Source organism: Zootoca vivipara, chromosome 1 (assembly GCF_965207765.1).
Source record: "Zootoca vivipara chromosome 1, rZooViv2.hap1.1, whole genome shotgun sequence".
Classification (NCBI taxonomy): domain Eukaryota; kingdom Metazoa; phylum Chordata; class Lepidosauria; order Squamata; family Lacertidae; genus Zootoca; species Zootoca vivipara.
In genome coordinates this window covers 12,012,502-12,030,048 of record NC_142582.1, presented here as the reverse complement: position 1 = coordinate 12,030,048, position 17,547 = coordinate 12,012,502, and the positions used below count along the sequence as shown (strand labels likewise).

Below are 17,547 nucleotides of genomic sequence, written 5' to 3'. Positions count from 1 at the left end.
GCAATGGCGCCCGTCTGCTTTGGGGCCAGCATAATAGCCTGGGCACCCCAAAACGCCGCCCCCTAACCCTGTGTTTGGGCATACGCCTCAATTCGGGTGCCGGAAGGAGCTGTGCCCCTTCTTCCCCTTGCTGGCTGGGGCAGTGCCTGGGCTCCGACGCCTCCTTGAGCCATCCCTCCTCTGCTTGTTGGTCAGAGTGGTGCAGGGGCTCTGATGCCTCGCTGAGCCTTCCCTCCTCCATTTCCCCTGACCCACTGCTAGCGCTGTTGCTGGGCGAAGTGCTGGTCAGGATGATGGGGGGAGGCTCCCTGTAGGGAGTCCCCCTGACAGAAACCAATTCACTTAACTTTAATAATTGGTTGGGGGGATTAACTGTGCCAGCTCCAGGCTGGTGTAGTTGAGAGATCCAATCCTAGGGCCTCTCAGAGAATTAATAGTGTTGGATCAAGCAAACCAAAGGGCATCTCCAATATGTCCCATTTCTGGTCCTATAGCTCTATGCTTACAGAACTTTCCACAAATGCGACTGTGGCCTCTGGGTCAGACATGTCCTCCATCAACACAGAGCAGAGAAGCATTTCCACCCCATCCTAATCCCCTCAAATTACAACATCAGAATTTCCCTCTAAATCACAAAATGTGTTAATAGAAAATTTCAACTCACTGAAATTTAATATTAAGAATAATAAGAATCATTCTATAAAACTGACTAATGCAGGCATAGGCAAACTCCAGCCCTCCAGATGTTTGGGACTACAATTCCCATCATCCCTGTCCACTGGTCCTGTTAGCTAGGGATCATGGGAGTTGTAGTCCCAAACATCTGAAGGGCTGGAGTTAGAAAAGAAGCAACTCGGTATCACCATCAGAAGGCATATGCCTCAGCTGGGCCAGAAGCCTTCCACTATCACCAGCCTGAGTTGGACTATAGATAATCTTGCTAAGAGAATGTTAACACTCACTAGTAGGCAAATAGAACAGTAACAGTACAATCTTATGCATGTCTACTCAGTCTACTCAAAAGTAAATACTACTGAGTTCAAAGCAATTTACTCCCAAGTGTGTGTGTATAGGATTGTAGCCTAAATAATTCTTCACAGCACTGGCATAGCCCAAGATTTTTCCGAAACACCCGTAACAGATGGGGGTAGGGGATAGGAAGCAAGCAAGCAAGCAAATACGGTACATACGAGGAATCCCTACTTGTTGTTTTCTTATTGCTGGACCAATATTCAGTTTCTTATCCTTATAATTTAGTTTTTCAGCCTAAGCCAAAGAAAAGAAAATACACACAATTATTTACCTTAATAGTTTATTTTTCAAATGTATTGAAATAATGAATGTCTCAAAAATCCCAATAATATCTCAACAACACGTTTTACAGATACCTTCACTTCACCTCAGATCTTAATGGAAATGTCTTGTGAACTCAGTCCTTTATTTTGTGCCAAATGGTGAGTAAGACTCTTTTGATCTGGACAAGTATTTGTTTAAATAATGTATTCAACTGTGCCTTACTACAGGGATCTTAAGGATTGAATCAAATAAAGTGGATTAAAAAATAAATAAAACCATATCAAGTAGATGTAAATGCATAATATTTTGATCCATAAAACTTTTATAACTATCAAGTATAAACATAACATGAAACTATGTTTTGGTGCTACATGCATGTAAGGAAATGTGTCCAAATGAGACCTGGAATGGTGGGTTCCCTACCTCCCCTTTCCTCCTTCTTCATGACCAGCAGGAAGATTTTTTGTCAGTGTTTAGTTTCACTTTCCCCAAATCTTGGCCTATGGTTTGCACCCAACTCTGGTCAGTTTTATATGCTAGCTTCAGGAACCACCATGTAAAGTCAGCTCGCTCATTTTGAAACTCATCACTTTCTTATATGCTAAACTGTTATTTGGTCTCTGGTATACAGTCAGTCACAGACAAGCCAATATTACAGCAAAGTAAAATTCAACCTTGCCGACAAAGGTCCGTATAGTTAAAGCTATGGTTTTCCCAGTAGTGATGTATGGAAGTGAGTCCATGGTTTTCCCAGTAGTGATGTATGGAAGTGAGTCCATGGGGTCACGAAGAGTCAGACACGACTAAACAACAACAAAACTCAACACTGACAAGGGCTACTTTCTGGCCATGCATGAGCCTGAGTCTTGCTTTGACTCATTCCAGTTTGTGCATCTAAGTACTAAAGTGCGGTTTAGCACATTTTAGCACTGGCTAAAAAAGTAATCAGTAAATCCATATTATTTTGGCCTTTGAAGAGGGACAATAAACACAATGGGGTGAGAAATCCATGGGCTCCCAAATTCTTCTGGATTCTTCTGAGGACACCAGTCTCCAAAATGCCTGTATTACTCAGCCACCCCACCATAAGTAAATCCCTTGAGTATCACATTGCTACTAGCATCAGTGTTGATGTTGCGATATAAACAAAGTGACTGGGCACAAGGAACACCTATAGCTACACTGGTCTGTCCATGTATTAAAGTAAACAGAAGAGACTTTTCTCTTGTCCCATGCCCAGGTAAAATAAGTGAGGCAGTATTATTATTATTAAAATTTCTATACTGTCTTTCATCTGATGATCACAGGACGGTTTTCAATATAAAAACACAAAAATACATACCATAGCCACAAACAAAAAGCAATACCTCCCATGGATTGCTTAATTAGCCAAAGGCCTGAGAGAAGAAGAATGTTTTTTCCTAGCACCTAAAGATATGTAAAGATATGTAATGAAGGCAGCCCGGCAACCCTCCCTGAGGTACCACAAAATGGGACCTCCTCAGTAGTAGGACCTTATCTTTGGAATCACCTCCTTTCTGAAGGCATTGAAACAGTTTAGCTTTCCACAGCGGTTGAAGATGTACCTGCTTGGGCCCAAGCCTTCAGTTAGTGGTTGAGTTAATAGGCCAGTAATTTTGACAGTTGCTGTTTATTTATAGTTTGGTAATGCTTATCTGTTTTATATTTTGTATTCAATGCTTTTACTCGTGTGTTACAATTATAGGGTGAAGACTGAAATTATAAACTAAACAAATGAACCAATATATAATAGAGTACACACTGTTTTTGGAGGTCCCCATGTGTAATGTACCACATTATTTTGCAAAGTAGCTCATTTTTCTGTGCATCTGTTTGTACTCTATATGTTTTGGACACCTCTCAAAATATTGTTCCCAAACTTGGCATGAAACTTTTTGAGGTGGGGGTGGAAGAGATTGTTGTCGTTGGAATGCCAGGCACCATTTGGAATCAAGGCAGTGGACCAAAACAAGACTTTGGATTAACTTCACTTGATTTTTGGTGTGGCAGGTCCAAACTCACAAACCACATTATCCATTTAAAAATCACAATATTTTTTGGTTTGTGGGCAGCACCAGGCACTCCCCACTACCATACTATGAGCAAATGTTACTTAGTATTACCAGTTCCTATCTGTGCACAAGTATATAATTTTTAATGAAATCATGTTTACCTCTTGTAGTATTTTCTGAGCGTCTTCTTGAGTTTCAAATGTGATGAAACCATACCTAAGTAAAACAGCACACGTTTTTCTTAGCATACACTGTATTTGCAACCTTCCCAAACAAGAGCTGCTGCTTGATATGCATAAAATGAATGCCTCCTCTAATATCACATAAAATGAGGAAGAACCATTGACTGACTTGAACACTATGGATCAGTATACTCTATGCACCATATCAAACAAAGCCAGATTTAAAAATCCATTAAACATAACCTTTTGGCTGGCTTCCCCAAAAGAAATTAGAGTTCTTGTGGCCTTTACCAGGATGGTGGCTTTTAATTGGGGTTTAAACTTAGTTTGAACTATTCTACTTAAAAGTTTCCTATTTAATCTGTTCTATCAATAGGTAATACATTATGGGTTAATTTCAGCATTTGTTACACATTCAAGTTTGTAAATGAATGGATTAAACCAAGATGACACACATGAAAAGATAACTGACAGAAATGTTTATATGTATGGTTAACATAATGAACCAGAAGTCTGTCTAAATGCTTGCCTGTATGTATACAGTGGTGCCTCGCAAGACGAAAGTAATTCGTTCTGCGAGTCGCTTCGTCTAGCGAGATTTTCGTCTTGCAAAGCACGGTTTGCCGCAGCAAAACAAACAAACAAACAAAAAACCGCCGAAAAGCTTCGTCTTGCGAAGCGTCGAAAACATCGCAAAACGCCTTCGTCTTGCGAGGCATTCATCTTGCAAGGTACCACTGTACTCTCTATACTTTATTTTCACTAGATTGTTGTCACATTGTGAACTGGAAGACTTGACTGACAGCAGTAGCATATCCCATGGCAGGTTGGGCTGAGTGGAAGTGGAGGGAGGAGCAGCTTTCCTTCAGCACTCTGTGTGAGAGGAAAATGCAATGCCTATAGCATTTTGGTCTGTCAGACATCAGTTCAGAGCAAAGAGGACCAGGGCCTCAGAACAGTAGCAAGAGCTGAAGGGGAAACGTGGATGTGGTGGTGGTGAAAAGAAGAAGTCTTGCACCAACCTGTAGGATTTTCCACCCTGGGAGGTGGGGCCTATTGGCCCATATTTGGCTAGCTCACCTTTAGGGTGGGGAAGCAAACTCCCACCCACCTTCAGTAACCTGCAAGCCTCAACTGGCACCACTCCCAACCAATATCTGACAGCAGAATTACTTTTGAATGACTGCAGCCTCTTACCCATCACCGTACCTGTGCCGTCCAATTGGGGATGGTGAGTGTGGGCTTTTGAAAAAGAGGGAGACTAGAGCAGAGAATTCAAGCAGAGCACGCAGGGCAGTAGGCAGTCTCTCTTACTAATTCTGCAAGGGAGGGGAAGCCTGTGGTTGTGAGATAGTCAACCTAAAGTACCCTAGTCTGTCACCTTGCTTTTTGTTCCTATGGTGTGGAAAATCATAGCGTAAACTGATATATACTAATTACCTCTAAATAGGAAACTTTTTGTAACTCTTTGTAAACTTTTAACTTTTTGTAAAAGAGCTGGTACTTTCCTTCCAGGACCTGAATGTACCATGAATGACTATGACTGCATAGTTCTGCCTTCTGGAGTGAGCAGGAGGAGCAACTCAGACAAGGATATCCTCCTCCACTGTAGGGAAAAATTGTTGATTTTTAACTACGAGTACAATCCTATACAAGTCATCTACCCAAAAGCAAGCCCTACTAAGTTTAATGAGACTTAATCCAAGTTAAGTGTGTATGGGATTGTAGTTTTAAGGTGCTCATGTCTTAATTATGTAAAAAGGATTTTTTCCTGCGTGTATTGCATGAACTAGTATTATTCCTACTTGATGAAAAAATGCTTTATTGTACTAACCCCTTTGATACTCCAGCTCTGTCATTTACTATTTTTACTTCTTTGACGCAGCCATACTGGGAAAAAAACTTCCTTAGGTCATTCTCATTAGTCTAGTAAAAGAAAAGGAAAATGATTACATCATAAAATCATTACTATAAATGTACTTAAAATCATCATTTAACTTTGATTTCCTTTATGGGATGTTTTATTTTTAAAATCACATTAATATTGATCACACCATTCTGTATCAGCAATTCCACTAACTGAATCGTATCTGTTGTCTTTTTAAATTCAATTTTCAAAAATCATAATTTGAATGCTATTTTTTAGACTACTGGCCTTAAAGGCAACATTTCAAGTAGAGGTTATGTAGAAGTTCTTGCCCCCTTAGAACCAGCGTTGGAAGAGGATTTGGGCTACATACATTCTAGGCTCTACCAGGTCCAAAATTACAACACTTTCTCCTTTTCTTCTCTATTAAGTAACAGTTTACTAGAGAGGAGAAGGACCAGCAAAGTGAACAAATCCAGTATTTTCTCATTGGTTAGTGTTTGTATCTTGAAATCCTTGTGCGGTAGCGCTATACCTGTCCAACAAATACATAAAATTAGAGCCTAATTTCTACATTTATACACATAAAACTATACAACAAAGGATACAAGCAATGATATAAGATATTAAGACAAGTGGAAAAAAATGATTGCATTGCTAAGGAACCAAGATCAGAAAAAAATACCTTAAAATCGATTCCTCCAACAAAGATGCGATTAGGAATGACTGTTCCAAATCTTGGGGCACTTGTGGGGTTATTTAAAGGCACTGGCGACACAGTGTTAGGAGACGGAGACAGAGAATCAGTTTGCATCTGATTTGTAGTTTGCTGTTTAAGAGAATATAGTCTTGTTAAGATATATTTTCAACACACAAAAAATGAAATGCTAAAAAGACAAATCACAGCTATTATTTAATTTTTGATGTAATAAACTACCTTCGGTAGTATCTTCATTCAGGATGCCATATATACTAAATCTAAGATTGCCAGCTGAATTCTACATACATATAGCTGGTTAGTGCACTGAATATTTGCATCAAAGTATATTCCACTGATTTTAATAGAATTTACTTTCATATAAATGGTTTCAACCTGGTACACACTACCTTTTCTTCACCTATTGCACTTAGTTATGTTTAGAAACCATGATAAATTCATTCTGAAAGCAACAATGGTAGATAATATTTAATGTTCTTACGATTTTTAATTATATGTTTTCTTATTTTAATTATCAAAAATAAGAACAAGCTGAAACCTTTCCACACACACCCAATTCACTTGTGTTCTGGAATGTTTAAGTATTTTACTAATGTCTTTATATCCCACCCTATATGCACATGCAAAGTAATATGGTTTATTAAAGAATTCAAAAGGTTCATACAAATCAAATAAAAATGAAAAGGACCAACTTATTGCTTATCATAATCATGCTATATCCAACAGCAAAATTGGTCTCAGGCCTCTCACTGGAATAGTGAAACCAGGGTACTCACAGCTTATGTGGGGCACGGAACAATTTGTTTGTAAATTAAAAGGGTGAGAAGGAAAAAACCCCTAAAATGACCCAACAAGGACCATGTTCAGTGCTCACCGACCTCCATGAGATACACCAGGGGTCACCAAACTTACCACGCTTTGGGCCGGTGCCTGCAGCGCCGATTGTGCGGTGAGCTGGAGGGAGCAACGCCCATATGTGTGCACACACACTATTTCCGGCGCACTTCCAGGTCACAGGAGCACCGGAAATAGCTTGTGCACAGGCCTCCTCTGACCCGGAAGTGTGCTGGAAATGACGCTTGTGCATGCGCACAAGCTATTTCCAGTGCTCCTGTGACCCGGAAGTGGGCAGCTGCGCTGTGCCAGTAAGAGTGGGCGGCGGCGGCTGCCACAGGCCAGATAAATGAGTCCTTCGGGCCGTATCCAACCCCTGGGCCGTAGTTTGGGGATGCCTGAGATAGCCTATTTAGGGTGTCACAGTTGAAGAAAAATGAAGGGGGAGGAAAACAAGATGGGAAACTGAGATATACATACTCCTTAACTGTTTATGGTATCGGGGGGAGGTCATGTAGAGCATGCCAACTCTACAAGTTTTTAAAGGTTCTAACCCCTCTGAAGCTAGGAGCCATGGAGAATTATGAACCAAGAGAAAGCACTTCCTACATTCCCAATTATTCTCTCCTTGCCCCAAGGTCCCTCGACTCCAACAGCTGAAGGTGGAGAACTGAACTTAGTATCAGAAAAAATAGGAAACTGAGATGAATTTCAGCTTGGCAGATTGATCCTTTCATAGTTATGAAAAGAAGGTAACTTACCTCTTTCTCTATGCCATTTACAGTGCAGTCCTATGCATAATTTATTTGTGAAATCCCACTTTGTTACTCTCAAAGATTTACTCCCAGCTAAGTGTGACTACAAGACTACAGTCTTACAACATGCATGAGATGGGACATGTATGAAAGAGGCTGGGAATATACATGTGTGCAAAAGAGACATCACACCTGATTAACAGTACAATCCTGTATATGTCCACTCAGTCCGATTGAATTTAGTGGAACTTAGAGTTAAACGTGTGTAGGTTTCCAAACTATGTGATCTTTTAAAAGAGCTTCGTCCAAAATTTAAATTGACAGAACAAGCAAGTAGACATTCCCATTCTTTATGTGTGGCTTGCTGGACAATTTAAAATTGGCGATTTGGCGCAGCAGAATCCCATTTTTCCACCCTCTGCAAACTTTTTGATGGGAGAAGTTCCTTCTTTCAAAGAAACAGAACTTTTGGTTACATATCCATGACCCAGTTCAAATGAAATGCTGCTGCCTGCAAAATCATGGTGATTAAAATTTACTTTCTGAGATTATTTTGGACATTAGAAGGTAATAATTGAATAACTAGATTGGACTTTCTGAGTGAAAAAAATGTGAATTCAAGATGCCTGGGAGGGTGAGAAATATCATCTAACAGAATGAGAAAAAGCTGGATATTAATACAGCTGAAATTTGCTCAGCTGAAAGTGCATACTTTAAATATTTTGAATAATTGTCATATACATAGCTGGTAGACAGAGAATCGGAAGACTCTCTTTTTAAATTTTTCTTCATATCTTGCTTTTCCTATGACTTTTAGCTCTAGCTCTCTGTTAACCCTATTTTTACATGTATGTTTTGTTCTTTGAATATTTATATTTGAGATTATTTATCTCACATAGGAAGGTGATGGACAGAAGATGAACAGACCCGCATGAGAGGTAAGCCAGAGAGGCTCTCTCAGGGTTTGAGGCTGAGGGAACAGGGGAAAGTTCTTTCTCTTTCTCTCTTTTTGTTGGTTTGTTACTTCTTTCTTTAGATTGATTTAGTTTTTACTGTATCCTATGTTGAAAAATGTCAATAAAAATTAACTTAAAAAACCACACCTTCTTCCCTAGTTAGCATTATTTCTGTACTAGTTTAACCATAAGGAAAAGGTACACAATTATTAGTTTATAAGCTAGAAACTAAAACCAGTAGTAACTATGGTTATGCCAGGGCAAGACCATATGGCACTACATACTACTAACACTAACCAGGAAAAGACTGAAATTTGCATAGAAAAACCCACAATTATATTGTACAAAACATTATCTAGTTCATTTTTAAAAAATTGGTCTTCACAGCAGAAATTATATTCTTCAAAATATTTCTGCAAAATATTCCCACTACATGAACATGAAATTATCAGAGAATGGGAATGGTGTATAAAATCCGAACAAAATTCTGTTGTAAAAATCATGGCCGTAAAGCTTTGTAACAACTGTTTTCGAATACTGTAGGCTGAAACAAGTGTAACCTGCAAGAAAATGTTGTAAAATTGAGTGCTCCTGTTCAGGATTTCAGACACCCAGCCATACCCTCCTCTAGGGCACTCCATTCTATCCTTCCCAACAGCCAGTCAGCATTACATTACCACTGAGCATGCTCAGTTCTCATTGGCAATTCTGGGCGATTCCCAACCGGGGGGGGGCTGGTGTTCCAGAAAGATTTTCTAAATGGCACAATTTCAACTTCATAAATATATATATTCCTGCAGTATATGCTGTTTGTGTACTCATATGTACTGTATGTACAACCCAACAAGGATCATGATAATGGATACCCATCAAAAATAAATGAAGAGCTGGAAGAAAAATTTCACTGTACCTATTTTAACCATTTCTAAACCCAAACCTCAGCTCATCAAAACACATCATTTAAAATAATAATTTTCTCTCCTTTTGCTCCAGATTGAAGGCACAGAATGACAATGAACAACGTGATAAAGTTCTACTGCTGTTAACCATCAAATAATAAAAAATACATTATCACAGTGTCCCTAATATTCAGCCAATAAATTCCAAACTTCAGCTTCTTTTCCAGAAAAAAATTGTCATAATTGTTCATAGTGCAGTATCTAGGAATGCACAGGAAGCGTTAGCATAGCACAGTCTGCTATGAGCAACAGAACCACGACAAGGTCCTTCCTGAGTCTGTTGAAAAAAACCAAACCAATTTGGAAAAGAAAAATACACTGATATGTCAATTGAGGGGTTAGAAGTTATTTAAAGGAAATAGTTAAGAGACATTAATAAATTATAATTGAAGGACACAACTCTTTAGCCTATATTTCCTCACCATGATTTATAAACAATTTTCCATAAAGAAGCATTTAAAAATCTAAAGGTAAAAGGTAAAGGACCCCTTGGACGGTTAAGTCCAGTTGAATTCGATTATAGGGTGCGGCGCTCCTCTCCACTTTCAGGCCAAGGAAGTCAGTGTTTGTCTACAGACAGCTTTTCAGGGTCATGTGGCCAGCATGACTAAACAGCTTCTGGCACACGGAACACTGTGACCAGTGCCAGAGCGTACGAAAACGCTGTTTATTTTCCCACCGCAGCACTACCTATTTATCTACTCATGCTGGTATGCTTTCGAACCACTAGATTGGCAGGAGCTGGGACAAAGCAACTGGAGCTCACCCCGTCACAGGGATTTGAACTGCTGAACTTACAAATGGCAAGCCCAAGAGGCTCGGTGATTTAGACCACAGCGCCACCTGCAGCCCTCTTAAAATCTACTGCACCTTGTGAAAAACCGAGGCTCTTTTTTGAGAAATTGGCTAGAACCTTTTCCGTGGAACAATCCTGACATTTTTTTAGTGTATTTTCTGGTTTAAAAATGGAGTTTTAAATAGCTAATCAGTTAAGCACACAGACCATATCAAGCTAATCAGAACTGAGAGAACCTCAGAGTAGCTTTCATCTATTTTATCCAGTATAAGGTTAGTGCTCTTTTCCCCACAATAACTTAAGAGCACAAAGCAAGGTTATATAAAAGGAAGTACAGTGGACCCTCGGGTTACGTTACTTTCGGGTAATGTAACTTTTGGGCTGCGAATGCGGCAAATTTTGTCCCGCGCACATGCATAGAAGCGCTCCATCGCGCCGTGCGTATGTGCAAAAGCGGCGCCTCTAGATGAGGACTTTTTGGGGTACACACGGACCCTCGCAACAAATTAAGTTCATATCCGGAGGGTCCACTATACAGGCGGAGACCATTTCACCTGGGGGTTCCATTCCTACTCCCCGTACCCTTCATAAGCATGCCCAGCCCTGATTTGGCCTTCTCCCAGAGTAAAAAAGACCCGCACGTCAGTGCCTAAAATAGTTGCCGCCTGTACAATCAGAGATCTCATAATAGACAAAATTATGTCCTTTCTTCTGTTATCAACAATGAAATCTTTTACTATGTATGTTATGTGCATATACGCCATTAAGAGAAAAACACTAATATTTTCAGTTTCAGCACTGAAGCTCTGCCCACAGCATAATTTCTTAATGCAACACAAAACATTACTGTACTCCCATAATGGTAATTCAAGACTGCAATCTGCTCCTGTATATTACTTATCTGTATTTTAGCTGTGATGATAAACGCTTAAAAATGCAATGGGAATACACAAATTCATAGCACATCTTTACTGTCTGCATAACAGCAATCATTAGATGACAGGGTGAGAGCAAGAAGCCTAAGGCAATGAGCATTTAATTTGGAACACAAGGATGAAGTGCTATTATGAAGAACTATTTTAATTCAAAAATACAAAATAATACAAGGAAATGTAGATAAGAAGGCAGAATTTCAAGTAAGGCAATGCAGAACATTATTTCAAGCCAGTAATTTATTGAAGATTTAAGTAAGAAAAATACAATACAATAAAATTGGCTGTCCTTTCTATTAGACTGGGGTTTCTGTCTACCTAACTAGTACTATAATCCTAAACTAATGTCCTAGTGAGAAAACCTCCACAGTGGGACCTGCTTCTGAATAAATGGATTTAATGAATATATGGATTTCAAAGGTTCTGAAACCTTCCTCCTTTCTTCTAGCCATAACACTGAACATTCATATTGAGGCCTCAATTGCAATAGCTTGAACCCTGATGACTTCTCAAAACATGTATGGGAAACCCTTCCGGGGGAGAACAGAGGGCAGGAACAACAGCTTCTCCTGTTCTAAAGGTGTTTGTGAGTAGCATATTGTTTGGGCCTGAATCTGTTCCTGGCATTACACTTACAGTACTTACAAATTTAGTTTTAGCAGTAGCAAGTTTTACCCATGAGAAAACCCATGATGGATTTCCACATCTGTTGAACATCCTGAACTCTGCATGTTTTTGTACATATGCTAAGTCTCTACACATATAAAGAAAAAGGAATGCACAATTTTGCCTGACATACTGCATGTGACAAGCCCTTGCCTATTCCCAAGCCTCAAGCTGGAGAAAAGGGTGGAAATACCTATGAGGCATTCCAAGCATGCTCAAAGAGCAATGCAACAAGTTGCTGTCCTCTACTTGCGATTGGAGCAGTCGAGTGGCGAAGGAACTGTCCTGATATTTCATTCAATCAAGCAAATAACAGAGACAACACCCCTCACCTCTTCCATCTAACCAAAATATCAAGTTCTCTAGAGATTGAGACACTCTTCATAAAACAACTAATGATTTTTAGGCATTTTCTTCATGGCATATGTGTTACCAAAAATGATTCTTTTGAATATGTAGAGGTACCAAGAAAACAAGAGTTTTCAGTGTGTTCAATATACAGTGGTGCCTCGCTAGACGAAATTAATTCGTTCCACGGGTCTTTTCTTATAGCAAAAAATTCGTCTAGCGAATCCCATAGGAATGCACTGATTTTTTATTACTTTTTTTGCCCATAGGAACGCATTAATTGAATTTCAATGCATTCCTATGGGAAACCGTGATTCGCTAGACGAATTTTTCGTAAGACACATTCGTTTAGCGAGGCAAGCTCCGCTCGAAAAATCCTTTCGTTAAGCGGAAATTTCGTTAAGCAGGGCATTCGTTAAGCAAGGCACCACTGTACCTGGAACTACATCCTTGGTAGGGTTTAGTATTGCATTTTTCCACCTGAACCTGCCAAGCTATTAAGATCCTCATCAGAAACTTTTCTGTGTGTATATGGGATTGACCCAGGATAGTGCCTTTTCTATTGTAGCACCCCACCTCATGTATTGTCTCCCCAGGGATTACTGGTGCAGTTTCAGTTACATGTGCAGCTCCAGATGAAGCCATTTTTAAAAAATCACCCAGGATGTTTTGTTTACTACTTTTGTATTTTGTCACTGTACTCATTAAAATCTGTTTGTATTCCCCACCCCAACACTTTGGGGGTGATGTTATTGGGTTAGTGTTTTTACTTTGGTTTCATATATTGTGATATAGTTTCTGTGAATCACCCTAAGACTTTCGGGTATAGGGAGGTATATAAATTCAATCAATCAATAACACTTTGTAAAAAGGACTGGGGGAGTCCATGTACATAACTGATTGAAAACTAACAAACAAACAAACAAACCAAAGGTCATAGCTGTCAAGTTCTCCCTTTTTAAAAGGGAAATTCCCTTATGCTGAATAGGCTTCCTCACAAGAAAAGGGAAAACTTGACAGCTATGCCAAAGGTAGGCCAAAAGATGTCACAAGTTGGAAGTACTGAGATGAACTCCGCCTTTTCATTTGGCATTAGCAAATAAATCTGTAATCAGTCATCTCATTTTTTATATTCAAATCGCCAAATGCAGATCCGAAACTCTACACCACGTGTGAAACACACCCACCAAATGAGAACGAGGCATCTCTAGAACGAGGCATCTCTAATAAACGCCTTAGTGCCGCAGTTAAGTTACGAACTTGGCACGGCCAAGTTCTTCGCGGTACTATTTACTAGAAAGCGGATGCTCTCCCTTAATTTTATTATCTCTCTTTCTCTCTCTTATTCTAGATGCCACAGTCAGTGTTTCCCAAACTTAGGTCTCCAGCTGCTTTTGGACTACCAATTTCCCACTATCCCTGACCATGGGTGGGCCAAGGGGAGGGGCGGCTGCCCCCCCCCCAATCAAGTAAATCAATAACCAATACTTAACTGAGGTTCTGCCCCCCCCCCCAATACATAAAGCCTGGCTAGGCCCTTGCGCCTGACCACTAGCTACCGTAGCTAGCTAGGGATGATGGGAGTTGTAGTCCACAAACAGCTGTTTGGAAACACTGTTTTAAAAGGTAAAAAAGGGACGGGGGGAGGGAGGCAAAGCGCGAAAGGCCGACACAACAACAAAGGAATGCCAGAAGGGCGTAAAAAAGTGGCGGGCGGAGAGAAGGAAGCACTTACAGAAGGAATGAGGGGAAATTAGGAGCGCCTCGCACTAACTTTTCCTCGGCTTTTTCGCGGCATCTATTGGCGGGACAGAACCTTCTACCAACCGCCCTTTTCCCGCCGTTAGGGCGCACGCGCAAAAGGAGCGCTCGCTCTGGAGGAGAAAGGCAGCTCGCGCGAGCCCGGCGGTTGGCCGGGGCTGGAGCGGGCGTCGCTGAGGGAAAAAAAGAGCTTAGGAAGAATAAAAGCGGGAAGGGGCTCGTGCTCACGGAGGGAGGGCGTGGCCAACGCCTGTCTCGTGACCTAAAGCGAGGAAGGGAGGAGGGAGCGGGAGCGTTATCGGCCTCACTCGCCGGTTTTGGCGGGAAACCGCCGTCGAGGCTTCTGAGGAGATTTTGCGCCCTCTCTCTTACCCGCCTCATGCTCGCCCATCCACAAAAAAACTCCACCGCCTAATAAAAAGCCTTTTTTGCCGCCGGAGCTGCCCGGCCGCAACCACCAGCCTCCCCGTGTTTAGACAACCTGCCCCAACGGTTTCCTCAGGAGCCTCCCCGCGGGCCAACCCCAGCCCACAGGCGGCCTGCTTCCCTCATAATACTAACCGAGGGGTCGGGCTCCATCTCTTCCCCTCGCGCGCGCATATACACGGCGGCCTTCGCGGTCTCCCGGCGGGCACGTTCCGCGCACGCAGCTCTTCTCCCTCAACGCAGCGGACGCGCCCCTGTTGCCCAAGGGCGAAGCGGAAGTTGGGGCAAAACGGGGGGCGGGCGGGCGCGGCAAACTCGCGCTCCCCACACGTGGTGGGAGCCTCCGCTGGGCGGAGAGGTGGGGTAAAAGCGGGAGGGAAAGGGCTTGAGGTTGTGTTTAGGGGACTTGGCGGAGCCTGAAAGTTAGGCGGGCGGTAGATTTATTTGGCCTACTGCACCCCCAAATTACACCTAAGCCCTACTTTCTGGAAGCCCAGAAACTCGGCTTTCACCCATGGCCAGTTGTGAGCTGTGTAATCTCTAGTCAGGAAGAGAGGAAGGACTTCGAAGATTAGCATTTTGTCCTATTTAGCATTTCATCTTCTCTAACTTCAGGACACACACACACACACAAAAACTTATTTCCATTCAGGTTTCTGAGCAGACCTCGGAGGCAAATACAATCCAAATACAGTATGAAAGCACAAGTCTTGTTAATTTCAGGTTGTTCACAAGCACATCCATATGGCTGTATCAGAAATGCTATCACTATTATCCAGGCTGGTTTAGGCCTAACTCACACAGCAGTATCAAGCATTTCCCTCAAGTATATGTGCATTGGAACAGCACTTTTAATGCTAATAATAATAATTGTACCCCAAACCCATCTGACAGGATTGCCCCAGCCACTCTGGGCAGCTTCCAACATATATAAAAACATAACATGTAAAACATTAGGTATGTTAAAAGGCTTCCCTATACTTGCTGCCATATTGTTTAGTAGTAGTAGTAGTAATAATAATTAAAATAATAATAATAATATTTATTTATTTGTTTATTTATTTATACCCCACCCATCTGGCTGAGTTCCCCCAGCCACTCTGGGCAGCTCCCAATCGAATACTGTATTAAAAACACAATACAACATTAAACATTAAAAACTTCCCTAAACAGGGCTGCCTTCAGATGTTTTCTAAAAGTCAGATAGTTGTTTGTTTCTTTGACATCTGATGGGAGGGCATTGCACAGGGAGGGCGCCACCACCGAGAAGGCCCTCTGCCTGGTTCCCTGCAACCTCGCTTCTTGCAGTGAGGGAACCGCCAGAAGACCATCAGTGCTGGACCTTCAGGTATACTGGGCTGAGGCCGTTTAGGGCTTTAAAGGTCAGCACCAACACTTTGAATTGTGCTCGGAAACGTACTGGGAGCCAATGCAGATCTCTCAGGACCAGTGTTATATGGTCCCGCCAGTCACTCCCAGTCACCAGTCTAGCTGCCGCATTCTGGATTAATATTTTATACATCTCTACACATCTCTCCCATAAGACTATTTTGTGTTAGTTGCCACTTGGCAGCCCATACTTTCTCTCAAAAATGGCCTCTGCACAAATGCTACCATAATTTATATACAGGATTTTCAGCTCCTGACTTCAGAAATCCTGGCACCTTAAGGACAAGTGTCTCCAAGCATGTCCAGTGTGCTCTCAGCCTTAATGCTTTCAGACATAACTTAATCTGAGTAAAAAATCTAGGGTTATAGCTGTGCAGGTTGGTAGTGGCAAAAAGGTCAAGAAGGAAGTCTGGCTTCTTTTTAAATAGCATGAGCTTTAGGTACTTCACAACATTTTGAGGCAAGCCAGCCTTTACGCCTGGAAATACATGTGAGCACTAACAATGAAAACATAGACACAAATGGTTTTTTTCCTCATTTTCTATTCCTCCCTTCTATCAAATCGCTTGAAGAACAAATTATATATGGGCCAGTAAAAGGCTGGCCTGTTGATAAACTGACATCTGTGGGTATTTCGTAGCTGAACCTATTCCCCACATTCTTCTTTTGGCCTTGTATTGCTAGACAGCAGTTATGTATGTTAATTGTTACACACCAGCATTATTTAATTGTTGGGCCAACAAACGCATCCTAACAAATCAGCTTACAAAGCTCTGACATTGGTCCTCCTCACCCATTACAGCTACAGAATTCATTTGAATGTGTTTGCCCATTGTGGACAGCCTATAGGGAGAGATCTTAAGGTCGAAAGACCAAGCATTTTTCAGTCTTCCAGAAGAATATTGAGGAGGAAGATAGCTCAACATCTCTGCTGCCAAAAGAGTATACAATTCCATATATTGCATCATGCAGTTTAAACAGTTAATATTAATTATTCCCCTTCATTTGTTGCCTCTCGGTCCTTCCTTTCGCCGCTTTCTGTAACATCTCAGCCTGCACCCCAGGATTACATAAACTCTGTCCCCTCCTTGAAAGCCTACCCTGCCCCTTCAATCCATTGCACCTCCTAGTCTCCCTCCTACCCCTGCCCCCAAAATCACCATCACCGGTTCCCTCATGCCCATACCGTTCCGTATTATCCTTGCATTGCTTATCATGTAGTTTCAGCCTCCACCCCTAGTGCTGCTTAGAAGAGACCAGTGTTTATTTGCCATGCTTGGGAAAGAAGACTGTCTGCTCACCTCTGCCACCTCCCCTTGTCCTGTTGCTGCTGTCACTCACTCCGAGAAACTTGCTGTCCTGAAATACACACGCTCAGCTCTCAAGAGTTACATAGATCCTCCTGCACACACAAACCACAAAGCGTGTGGAGTTGGGGGGGGGGGTTACTCACCTCTGCACAGTGAGAATTGTTACACCTTGGCCTGACCAAGAGCAGTCGCAAGGGTAGTATCTTATTTCTAAGCCCGGAGCAGCAGAATGTGGCAGCATCCAGCCGCTGGCTGCAGATCCCTTCCTGCGTGCTGTTTGCTTTCTGACACATGCATTCCTCCTCCCCCCTTTCGGGGT

General features: G+C 41.7%; 1 protein-coding gene across 2 annotated transcripts in view; it reads right to left on the bottom strand.

Annotated features, from left to right (window-relative positions):
- The window catches only part of BOLL (boule RNA binding protein), a 39,024-nt gene extending 21,477 nt beyond the window's left edge, over positions 1–17,547 (bottom strand). Inside the window, exons 1-6 of one of the 2 annotated variants that reach the window (XM_035132958.3) lie at positions 17,372–17,547; positions 17,220–17,277; positions 6,064–6,207; positions 5,346–5,437; positions 3,491–3,545; positions 1,191–1,266 (exon numbers count right to left, since the gene is read on the bottom strand). In XM_035132958.3, coding sequence (XP_034988849.1) covers positions 1,191–1,266; positions 3,491–3,545; positions 5,346–5,437; positions 6,064–6,192 — 352 coding nt within the window. In that variant the 5' untranslated portion in view covers positions 6,193–6,207; positions 17,220–17,277; positions 17,372–17,547. The other variant, XM_088652172.1, reaches the window with a different exon arrangement.